Source organism: Momordica charantia (genome assembly GCF_013281855.1).
Source record: "Momordica charantia cultivar OHB3-1 chromosome 4 unlocalized genomic scaffold, Mcharantia_2.0 BLBB01000004.1, whole genome shotgun sequence".
Classification (NCBI taxonomy): Eukaryota; Viridiplantae; Streptophyta; class Magnoliopsida; order Cucurbitales; family Cucurbitaceae; genus Momordica; species Momordica charantia.
The window spans coordinates 24,157,768-24,170,504 of NW_028275162.1; the positions used below are offsets into that span (position 1 = coordinate 24,157,768).

At 29.3% G+C, this 12,737-nt stretch overlaps 1 protein-coding gene across 2 annotated transcripts; it reads left to right on the forward strand.

The window, feature by feature from the left end:
• The first annotated feature begins 7,568 nt into the window (after positions 1 to 7,568).
• Positions 7,569 to 9,163, forward strand: LOC111011892 (uncharacterized). Of its 2 annotated transcripts, none has more exons than XM_022285864.2 (2): positions 7,569 to 8,669; positions 8,845 to 9,163. In XM_022285864.2, exon 1 carries the CDS (start codon positions 7,622 to 7,624, stop codon positions 8,642 to 8,644), a length of 1,023 nt encoding a protein of 340 aa, XP_022141556.2. In that variant the 5' UTR covers positions 7,569 to 7,621; the 3' UTR covers positions 8,645 to 8,669; positions 8,845 to 9,163. The 2 variants fall into 2 exon arrangements, with proteins under 2 accessions (XP_022141556.2, XP_087979542.1); XM_088123416.1 differs by having other exon boundaries at positions 8,848 to 9,163.
• The last annotated feature ends 3,574 nt before the right edge of the window (positions 9,164 to 12,737 follow it).

Sequence of the window (12,737 nt, forward strand, 5' to 3'; positions counted from 1 at the left end):
TTGAATTCTATTCATCTTGTTAAAGTTAAAAAAAAAAAACACCAAATTATGTTCATCAATATCTAATTTTTCATATCGATTCATCTAAACCTATGAGATTTTTTTCTACCTTATTTTTTAAAATGTTATAACAACATCATTAATACAATTTTAAGTGGTATCCAACGTATGTAAATAACATAAAATATATTATGTATTTACAAATATAGTAAAAAGTTGAAAATTTTACAAAATTAGTGCATCCAAATTAAATTCAAACTCAAATATAGGGTAGAACATGCACATTAAGATAAGACAAATTAATTTAGTTGAAAATAAAAATCAATGACATTTTTTTAGAATACGAATTAATAATTTTTTGTTTCAATTTTAAATTTATATATAGTAATAAAATTTGAAAATATTGTAGTGAGTCTAGTGATCTTTTCTCGACTCTTCTTCGTCTATGAAAATACATGCATCCCTATTAAATGTCGCTATCCAAATATAATATTTAATTTGGATGGCATCTTCGTAGCATATGCCAAACCTTACCAAGTTACATATTTAAAATTGCATCCTAAAGTCTGCATCTTTTCAATCATATCAATTAGGGTTTTAAAAGCTCCATTTTTACAAATGAAGATTTCTTCTCTTTTTTTCTCGTTGAAATGAAATGAAATGGTAGCTACCTGTAAAGCTATATATTCAAATGTTCATGATTGTAAATAAATTGATGATTAAGAAAGGGAGTAAAGTTTGGTTCATCTACCGGCAAAATTATATGCTCCTTCTATCTGTCGGTGCATGTGCCTCCGTACTCCACGGCTCTTCTAAATCAAATTAAATTCAGAAAATTTAGACTTTGTCTAATAATCATTGAGTTTTTTATTTATTTTATTTTTTTAATTTAAGTTTAGATTCAGAAAAATAGTTTTTGTTTTCAAAATTTAGTTAAAAATTTAAATATTTTTAAAGAGAGGTGAAAAACTCACTCTCTAACAAACAAGTATAATTTTTAAAAATAAAAAATAAAAAACAAAATGTTTATCAAACTTGCCCTTAGTAACTTGATTTAGTTTGGTTTGATTGAACGTATTGTAAAAATAAAAAATAAGTTGACACGAATTGAATTAGGAAATATTAAAGGAAGTTTAAAGAGTATCTCTTCTAGAATGTAGGGTTATATATGGTTTAAGTATGCTTGTTTCTCTTCTAAAATACAAAAGAATTTAGAGAGAATGCGTTCAAACCTCATTAGAGTCATCGAACTAATTAGACTTAATACCCTATGACGTATTTTATTGATAGTCAAATTAAACCTCATTAAGATCAAGTCGTTATATTCCGTGAGCAATTGACCCGGACTCTCATAGATAAAAAAAATTCATGTTGGGTCAATTTCTAATGTAATTAAAACGAAATTTCATATGGTTGAGTTCTTCATTGACATCACTTTAAAATTTCTAAAGTGGAAAAAAGTGTGAGTGCGTGGTTGTTCAAAGAGAATATATGATTGGTAAGTTTTGGAATTAGTTGGTTCGTTTTTAATCAACCAGAGAGTAGATTTATGGTCTTGATTTTTATTAATTTTACTGTCTCATATGAAGTCTTTTTTTAATTACAATTATAATTTATAAATGAGTGATAAGTTTAATTTTAATATACATATGTATACATCTAAGGTAAATCGTTTGTTTATTTTACATTCTCATGTGTTTTAAATGGGGTATAAAAGATAGTGACTTAACATTTAAAAATCACGACATGCATCTTAGTAATTATCATAGACTTTTCTTTCTACATGATGACGAAAAATTTCATCCTCTCCCCCTTTTTTATTTAAGCAAGGTCATAATTGGTGTAGGATGATTTAATAGAAAATTAAGAAGAAAAAAAACTTACTATTTGAATGAATTTGTCATTAGTGGACATACCAAATAGATTGAAAAGTAAATAAATAAATAAGAGGGACATACATGTCCATACTACTTAAAAGGAGAAAAAATAATTAATAAGGTTTTATTCAAATTTACCTTTTAAAAACAAAATTAAACCAATATTACGAACTAAATTCATTTCGGGATATGTCCAATATTATTTTTTTTATTATAAAAAAAATAGATAGAATAAAATAAAAATTAATTTTTACAACTAATTTTCAAATTGAATCATAAAGATTTTTAAAACCACCGTTGAAGACATGGCGACCACCACAACTTGGAGTTATTTTAAATAATTAAAAGCACTAAAAAAAACAATAATGTAGTGCCTGACTGCTGGATAGGAGCTGAAATAAAGTCAAAAAAATAGTAACGAAATTTAAAAATAAAAAATAAATATAATTTTTTAATATTTAGTTAGGCGGATCCGGTAAACCTTATTTTAATCATTTTACAGAGGAAACTGTTTTTGAATTCGAGATAGGTGTGCAAAGTCTGTCAATGTAATTCCAAATTTGCATGTCAATTGATTATTATCGTATTAATTTTACCAAAATAAATTATAATTGTACAATAATATTGATGGAAAACTTTCCACGATCTTGACGAACAATAGTGGATGTTATTATCTTGAATGTTTTCCTTCCCAATTTTGTCCGGAGGCAATTAAAACATGATTTAATTTTGAAAAAGAAAAAAAGTTAAAAGGGGGTCTTTACAAGTTTTTAATTCCGTTGAACTATATATTTAAATGTATTTTTGTTGATTAGAATATTCTTTCCAAAAATATGTCTATTATTAAGGGAGTTTTTAATCTACTTTAAATTTGAATAAGTTGAGAAATTAAACAAGAAAAATATATATAGGTTTTGGCGTGCTTTTAATTTTTTATTTTTTAGTTTGATGTAGGTACTTTTATGGCCGGTTTTTCAACATTTTTTTTATGAATATATTTTGTGGTTGTGGCAAATTTTCTAACATAATTTCAAAGTACAATATATTTTGTAGTTTTATCTATTTTTTTCGATACGAGTGAGAAAAGAATTTGAACTTCTAAGAAATTATAAATAAATTATGAATATGACGATCTCTTTATCTTTTTATTATCTTATATTAAAGTTTGCATTTATATTTATCTCATATATATAATATTATAGTCCAATTTGACCTTTGATGAGTCACCTTTGGAACCTAATTTTGGATAAGAGATTGGGCAAGTAAAAAAGAATACAACTTGACAACTATTTTCAGACAATACAAAAATTGGTAGGAATAAATAATGCGAATATTTGTAATAAAAAATTTGAAATAAATGAAGCTGCCCTCAAATCAAATATACGCTGACCGCACATGTCAATTTTTGTATATTAAATGCAACACAAATTGACTAATTCCTTAACCACTCCATTTTTAAAACCTTTTTTTTTTTTTCAACTTTCCACGCTATTTATCTTTTATTTTATTGTATTATTAATATTATATCCAAGGGCAAAAAAGTCATATTTTCATATTGACGGCATGGGATCGAATTTGGAATTCATTGACTAACACTTCCTTATAATTGAGATGAGTGCATTTATCAATTGGGGTATGGTTAGATTGATGAGAGGCATATTATAATTCTTGGTAGATAATTCAATCCGAGATGTAACAATTGTTTAACTCAAAAAAGGAAAAAAAATATAAAGAACTCTGAGAAAATAGCAAGATGTTTTAACTTGAACTACCAAGTTAAACTTGTGTCGGTAAATAAGTAAATATATACAAATATATATAGGGTAAGTTTTCTCAAATGAATAAAAATAATGTATGTATACTAATTATACTAAGTAATTTTTAATCAGTTGAGAGGTGCAAAGATTTTCAAACTCCAACACTCAGTAAACCACCACTATTTAGTATATAATATAAAGTATTTTAAAGCTGAAGGATGTTCGAGTCCTCCTGGCATACTGTGATCCGTTCCAATTTGCGAAGAAAAATATGTAGTCTAATATTTGTATTTTTTTAGTTCTATCTACTTGCTTTCTTATCTCGTCAAGTTGGATTTTATTGGTGTAGGTTTGAATAATTTTCCCTCCTTATTAAATTATAATTCTAGCTAAAAAGAAAGTTTGATTTTTTTTATTTTTTATTTTTTTTGTTTTTTGCAAAGGAAAGAAGGTTTGATTATTGGTTGTTTGGATTTTGTTTTTAAATTTAAAAGATCTCCATTGTGGGTTGTCACCCGAATTTGAGTTAATTATGGGAAAAGCGTCAGACAAATTTTTGTGTCAAATTACATATTTTCTTTCTGTTCAGTTTTTTAATTTTGGTTCAAATATCAATTATATCTTTAAACTTTGAAATATACTTATTTATAATCTTTATCATAGGTTGATGTCAATCAAAAGCTTAATTAAACTGATGAGTTCGATAAATTTAATTCATTTAAATGAATTATCAACATCATAAAACACTCCATTAAATTTTAAAATTAAGTAACATAATGATCAACATGTTGATAATCAATCAATTCAAATTAATTAAAAAATAACTAGATCTAGTCATTGTGTTTTCTTTATTTTACAATAAAATATATAGATGAAAACTCAAATCCACGACCTTTTAATCAAAGATATATACATACTCAAGTTGACGATCAAGAAATTATGTGTTAATGATAAGGAATTACCAAAACTTTTTAGAGTTCAGAAATAAAAAAGGCACACATGGATTTTTTTTTCACTGAATAAAAAAAAAATATTATTATTTTTTATATACTTTGGATAAAAATGGAAACTTCTGTCTGCTGCCAAACACACCATATGTAGAATCTCCTAACATAGTGATAGCTAAATCATTGATTAGTTAACTTTTTATGTGTAGCTCTTTTTCTCACCTACTCCCACTTTAAATACCACGTGATTGTCACGTGCTAATGGATCCCCACAATTTTATTTTACCTTTTCTCATAGTCATTGGCATAATTTTAATTTTAATTTTAATTTTTAATATAATTTATAAAAATATTGTTTATTATTTATATAACATTGTTATTCATAATTTCATAATTTTACGAAAAAAAAAACTTCCATTATTAGGCTAAATAATGGAAGTTTAGCCTTATATGTTAATATTTTTTAGTCCGTATGATTTGAGTGTTTTAGTTTTTTTCTTTTGTTTAAAAAGTCTTATATGTTAATATTTTTCAATTAAACACTCCCATGGATGAATATATATGCTAAAGTTGGCTAATGGTACATGACCCCATAAAATTTTGTCTTTTCTTTCCTAAATTTATGACCAAATACATTAACTATCATGTTATTCAAGTTTATCATCGATCATTTTTAATATTCACTGAAAAATTATAGTTGAAAAATGTTAAAACATTAGATAATGAAACTTTGATTTCTGGTTTTTAGCCCATTTGAACAACATTTCCTATCTTGAGTCCTAGGTTAAAATCATTTACTCACATATATGTAATGTATTAATTATATTCTATTTAAATAAAATTAAAATTTTGAATCATTTTTTGTGGTGCAAAACATCTAAATCAATTTTACTTTGATACGATGGATTGAATCAAGACTTTATCATCTACTATATTCATTCTTTAATTAATTTGTACATTGGCGGCCGATGTTTGTTTCACCATTGAGATAGATTTTTGGAAAATTAAACTAATAATTGTCCTTTTTTTTGGGGGGGGTTCTTTTCATTATTGCATGTGGGTTGCAAGAATAATAGTCAAATACAATTATACGAATATAGTGCAAATCATATTATATATATGGATCTCACCTAACTTAAATAAACTTGTCTGGCAACCTAATTAAATCTAAGTGGACAGATTAGTAAAACAAAATTCATTTTGTGATTACTTCAATTAAAACTTAATTATAAAAAAATTGTCGGAATCATTATATATATAATATTAATAACTTCAGGGAGAAGGAAAAGGAAAGATATGTGGGCACCATGTACGATATATATTGAAGTTGATGGTTAATTAAATTAGAGGAAGTAGGAGGGGAAATAAAAAGATAAAGAGTAGTTGAAATAAAGCAAACCAAAAGTGAAGAAATTTATGTTTCACAAAAAAAAAAAAAGTGAAGAAGAGATTTTTGACGTATTTAAAAAAAAATAATTTAATCTTAATTCTTAAAATGTATTGGGAAAAACAGGATACTTTTAATAAATAAAAAGATAAATCGCCCCTTTAAAAAATAACTTTAGATGAATAACTTCTCTATGAGTACATTGTCTTTCTAAAACAATAATAAACCTAAAATCATCTTAGAGTTATCTTGATGACAATTCTTTTTTCTTTTATTTTTGTTGTTAAATTATAAACTTAATTAGTCCATGGACTTTGAGTATTTTATTTAAACAATATATTTGAGCCAAGTTTGACGGTTTTTTTTGAGGTGATGCTCAACTCCCAGACTTCTCACAAGAGGTAGAACTTGTGATTTGCATGATAAATAATGGGTGGCGCTAAGCTTGATGGATATCAACTTGAACATTGGTGGAATGATTGTATCGGGAGTTTTGTTTCTAATTTGGTCATGTGAATAGAAAATAGAGATGAATTAAGTTCAACTTTCCATAATTTATTGTAGAGCTCTAATACCATGTAGTTGGATAGATTTAATTCATATAAAGATATTTCAACACAAATTACGCTTCTATTTAATCTTTGACAATGGTATGCTCGTTAATTTAGACTACATCAACATTTCCATTTATTTTTATACAATGAGTAAAGGGTGAGGTAAGAATTCAAACATTCAATCTACAAGATCGATAACTAGATCAAGATACTCTCTCAAATGGACTATTCCACTCATGATGGCGCTAATGATATCAATATACACTAAATAGAAGTATATATAATAATCTAATAATTAAACTTTTATAAAGTATAGAGATTAACACAAGTACTCAGAAACAAAAACCAGTTGAAATCTGAAAAGAAAAAGAAATAAGTGGAAATTTTGGAACAGTGTCGCCCACAGAAAATCAAGTACAAGTAAACGCCAAGCCATGCAAAGATGTGTGAACGCAACCAGACAGGTTGGATTGGACCACCCCATTATTATATTATATTCAAATCTTGTAAATTCGATGCAGAATAGTCAAGCCGCCGGGTCCCACTCCCATCAAATTTCACCAAATTTCATTTGCTTTGGTTCATCCATCTTTCACATTATTTATCCAACCTTATAAATTATGTAATTAAGTGGGTTAATTAGATATGATTAGTAGCAGTGTTTGGTGAATTTTATAGAAAATAATGCCAACTTTTGAGCTCCTTGTCGGCTTAGCAGCCCCAATGGAGAAAAAAATCTCACAACTTTAATGTAAGACATTAAAAATCATATATGAAAAGGGTAAAAGAGCCCAGTGGAGGGTCTCATTAGTCCAAACATGATGACAACACATTATTATTATTATTATTATTAATATTTTAACCAGCCTTTGTCTTGTACCGACAATAATATGTGTGTGTGTCTATGATTTTCATGTCTATTATTAATGATAATAAAGAATACTTTATTTGTTTTTAGGTGAGTAATTAAATTTTAACCAAGATACTGGTTTTATGAGTGAGTGAAGTGGGTGGAGAGGGCCAAAGCTATATAAAGGGGAGGAGAGGTGTGATTAAAAGGCAGAATTGGAACCCAATCCAAATCCAATCCATCAGAAGGATGGGAAAAATGGGATCTTCAGCGGCTTCCCTTCTTTTTGCTGCTTTGGTTGCTCTCCTCTCCCTAAACTTGCCTTCAACAGCCACTGCTAACTACGTCTACGCCTCGCCTCCCCCTCCCAAGTCGCCCTACTACCCGCCTCCCGTCTACCACTCTCCGTCCCCACCTAAATCACCTTACTATCCACCTCCCGTCTACCATTCTCCGCCACCGCCGAAGAAGGTATACTACCCACCTCCAGTCTACCACTCTCCGCCACCACCCAAGAAGGTATACTACCCACCTCCCGTCTACCACTCTCCGCCCCCGCCCAAGAAGGTGTACTACCCACCTCCAGTCTACCATTCTCCACCACCTCCTAAGGTGTACTACCCACCTCCAGTGTACCACTCTCCACCACCGCCCAAGAAGGTATACTACCCACCTCCCGTTTACCACTCCCCACCACCTCCCAAGAAGGTCTACTACCCACCTCCAGTCTACCATTCTCCGCCACCTCCTAAGGTGTACTACCCACCTCCAGTGTACCACTCTCCACCACCGCCCAAGAAGGTATACTACCCACCTCCCGTTTACCACTCCCCACCACCTCCCAAGAAGGTCTACTACCCACCTCCAGTCTACCATTCCCCGCCACCGCCAAAGAAGGTGTACTATCCACCTCCCGTCTACCATTCCCCTCCACCACCAAAGAAGGTGTACTATCCACCTCCCGTCTACCATTCTCCCCCACCACCCAAGAAGGTATACTACCCACCTCCAGTCTACCACTCTCCGCCACCACCCAAGAAGGTATACTATCCACCTCCCGTCTACCACTCTCCGCCACCACCCAAGGTGTACTACCCACCTCCCGTCTACCATTCTCCGCCACCGCCGAAGACGCCATACTACCCGCCTCCCGTCTACCACTCCCCGCCACCACCGAAGACGCCATACTACCCACCCCCAGTATACCACTCCCCACCACCACCAAAGAAGCCATACTACTACTCATCACCACCACCTCCTCCCTATCACTAAAAATTAAGTGCCTTTCAACGTCAAGGTGCGTAATACTATTTTTCTCACCAAATCACGTTGGCTGTTTTCCACACACATAACATAACATCTAATTAGTGTAGAGTGAGATGTCAATTAAAATAAAAGAATTCTTTTTAACCAATTAAAATTAAATAAATTGGGTCCAAGTATACTAACTCGTTTTTTGTTGTTTTTTGCAGCAGGAAGATGAGGTGACAATATATATATGCCAAAGTCAAAATAAGGCGCTTTGTGGAAACATCTGAAGCACAGTGTGAATTTTAGTTTGGTTCTTAGCGAAATTAATTATCAATCGAGTAATTTGGTCTTTCTTTTTCATAAATTATATTACAGTTTTCCAATGTTATTGCAGTTTGTATGCCCCAAGTATTTGTCTGTAAAACAGAATCCCATGTTGTCTTTGTCTGTAATGGAGCTCAGCTCAGCCTTTTGCCCAAAGCAGAGGTTGTGCGCTTTATTTACATATAATTTAATAAATGCATTTTCAAATTTTCTCCACTCTACTCGATCTCACCTTTGATTTTTTCCCCCGAACCATTAAAGTAGTCTTTTCATAGTTAAAAAAAAAACAAATTTAATACATCATCATAAGAAAAGGTATAAAGATTAAAATAGTATATATATAGAGTTACGTTAAATTAAACCCACAAAAATGTGTTTTGATCTTAAAAAATAAAAAATATATCGAATCTATTTTTGTTTCTACTATTTATATGCACTGCATGGATCTAATTCTCACAGTCTAGAATGTGATTTAGACTTCTGAGTCATTGACATGGACATGGATGTAATATTCCAAAGAAAGGAAACCGTATGGTCCCAAACCAAAACCCAATTTATGGATAATCAAGAAATGATTTAACTAAAATATGCTTAATTTCCCAAATTAAATGGTGGTGATTATAACATTAAATAGAAGTTAAACCTATTTATAGCTATACACTCCCCAACCCCGTTTATTATGATCTTTTCACTTTTGCATAGAGTTAAGAATGTTAGGAAATTTTCCTTTAAAAAAAAAAAAAATAAATAGTGTTAGGAAAATGTTTCTTCTTTCGACATAAATGAAAGTTACTTCTTAATAATTTTTATATGGTCGATCCAATCATAAGGGGTCCACACACAATAATTGCTACATGAAGTTTGATAATTCTATGTAAAAGGTCAATATTTGATTATATATTGTAGTGTATTCAAGTATTTTTGAGAAGTTTCTCAAAGAAGGAAAAAAAAATTTTTTTGAGAAGTAGTTGTGTGTAGTTTTTTCTTTAAAAAAAATAATAAATAATAAATAAAAATTTTACTTCTGAAATTGATTTCGAAATTGTAGCCAATTTTAGAAAACAAAGCGATTGGATATAAATTAAGTTAAAATATGATTTAGTCTTTATATATTTTATCTTAGTTTCAATTTAATTCTTATATTTTTTCAATTTTTTTGTTTTCGTATCTACGCTTCAGTTAAATATTCCAAAGCAAAGAAGCATTTTTTTTACAAAATGGAGTAATTAACTTCATATACATACACATATACTTATGTTTGAAACTTAAATTCGATTTTCCTTTGAAAAAAAAAAAAACAACAAATTCGATTTTACCTCTTTTAACTTTCCATTTGCCCTCAGGTCCTTTGCTTGAAAAAACAATAATAAATAAATAAAATTTTGACAATTCAATCTATATCATCCAATTTCATCCAATCTGTTTGTGTATAACTCAACGAATAAGGTATTAAAACTTTCCAAATTTCATCGTAAATGCTACCTTCTAGGAAGAAATTCCCCCAAATCAATTTTCTTCTTTATCAAAAAAACTAATCACTAATTTTCTTTTAATTTATTACCCTTCACTTATTTCTACCTTCTTAAATTGAACACAAACTCATTTATATATCCACGTTTATATATAGAAAATATGCCACTCGACACATCATGTACATTAAATATGTTTTGAAAGAAAATATACTCTAATTAATAGATTAGGGGGAAAAACGTTAAATAAAAGCCCACTGATCTAGTTTAAATGTTTCTAAAAATCAAGTAATTCTTTTTTAAAAAAATATTTAATTAAGAAGCCCCTCTCTCAAGGTTGAGAAAGAAAGAGAATTATATTATTATAGATTGTTATCTAAGATCATTAAGATATTGTTGCATATTCCCCATGTGAGATGCGAGTAAAAGAATGTAATTATTCTCTTCACTCTATAATTACGCTTTCCCACAAACTTGTCATATATTTCAAAGTCAATTTTATATTAAATTATGTGGCAGTTTTTTACATCATTTTTCAAAGCTTTATTTTCCAAGTAATTCTTTCAATTATTTTCTCTCGAATGTTCTATATTTTATTATTATCGCACGACAACCCTATATGCTTTTGGTTAGATCTCAAAAAACATGAAGTCATTAGTTGACTAAAATAATTTTCGAATGTCTTGTTAATTAGCTGGCATGCATACTCTTGTTTTATTTACTCATTCAAATTGGTTTTGTTTTTTGTTTTAAAAAAATGGTTTTATTTTTATTCTGCAATTAAATTTTATGAGATTCATTTGAGTTGTTTATTGAAAGTGGTTAAACAATCCAATCGTATTGAAGTTGTTATCGGTGAGATTTTTTCCACCAAAATTTAGATTTTATTACAAGATTAATTAATGTCAATTTTAACTTTCTCTCTCGGGATCTTGTAATAACTTATAATATAATATTTCAAAAAAAAATTATGATACAATATTTGGTGTACTAATTAATCAATTAATGATGCATATTATTGTTCAAGAAACATGTTTACTTCACACGACAGTTCATCTATTTTTTTTTTCTCAATAGGCTATATTTCTATCTTCAATAAACTGTACAAATTTTACTATGAACAATTAAGAAACTCTCACGCAAATAGATCCAATTCATGTCACACACTTTTAAGATAATATTCTAAAGATTTTTTCCTAAGAAAATTAAATAGGATCAATTCCAGACACAAGACAGGCTAGATTAATGAATTTAAATTTTGTTTTTATCTTTAAGAAGCCTTCAGTCACCTTTGATGGGAAAAAAGAAAATATAAAATTCTCCATTTCTTAGAATAAATGAGTGTTTTTTTTTCACCTTTTTCTCTCCAACTTGAAAGGGAGCAATGAATGAAAAAAGAAAGCATATGCATAGTGGTTCAAAATTCTTTGCCCAACTTGCTTGGATTATATGCTTAAACGTATATTTAAGAACGCGATGTCTCAATTTTATGAAAATATCGATAAAATATCAATGTGGATTAATATTTTTACAAATTATAAAAATAAATAACAAATAAGAATTTCACTATTTTGAAGAAGTTAAATTTTATTAATATTAATATTGTATTTATATGAGTTATATTTTGTTAATTCTATATTTTATCGATTCATCATATTCTATGTTAATGTCAAACTTATTGATATTTGAATATCGATGAAAATAGAAAATCATTAGAATTCATGGTTTGTGGAATCAATATCCTTTTATAAAAGTGGACAAGAACATGAATAAAAAGATGGGCCTCTTCCCTTTTTCTCCTAAAAAAGATTCCAAAGCCTTTGAATAATAAACAAATGTTATGTCAAACTGAAAGACACAAACATGGTGTGAATCCATCAAAGTAAAAAAAAATTATTGTCATGTCGGAGATGCAAAAATGGTATCACATTGCTTAAACGTAGAGAAATTAAGTTATACATATGCAAGTAAAAAACAACATTTTTATTAGTACGAAGTCTTCTAGATAACAAATTTACGCAGGTTAAAAACTCCGATGACATGTGGTACCGCAAATTTAGTCCCAAATTCACATGCATATATATATTCAAAAAATTAGCAATGGCAAATGTCCAGAAAATCCTTCACATTTGAACCAATAATTTGTCATGAGAAAGAGGACCAACTTGCAGATGGCTTCTTGTTTTCCTGTTTTTAATATGAAATTCAACTTGGCCGTATCGTTTGGATTCTCTCTTTATCAAAAGTCAGTTTAATTTATCAGTTTCCTCAATCTGCTCTCTCTCCAACCCCACACGTTTTCAAGAAAGAAAAAAAAAGGT

Excerpts from the sequence above, each read along its gene's own strand:
- LOC111011892 (XM_022285864.2), top strand. The coding sequence starts at position 7,622 with ATGGGAAAAATGGGATCTTCAGCGGCTTCCCTTCTTTTTGCTGCTTTG.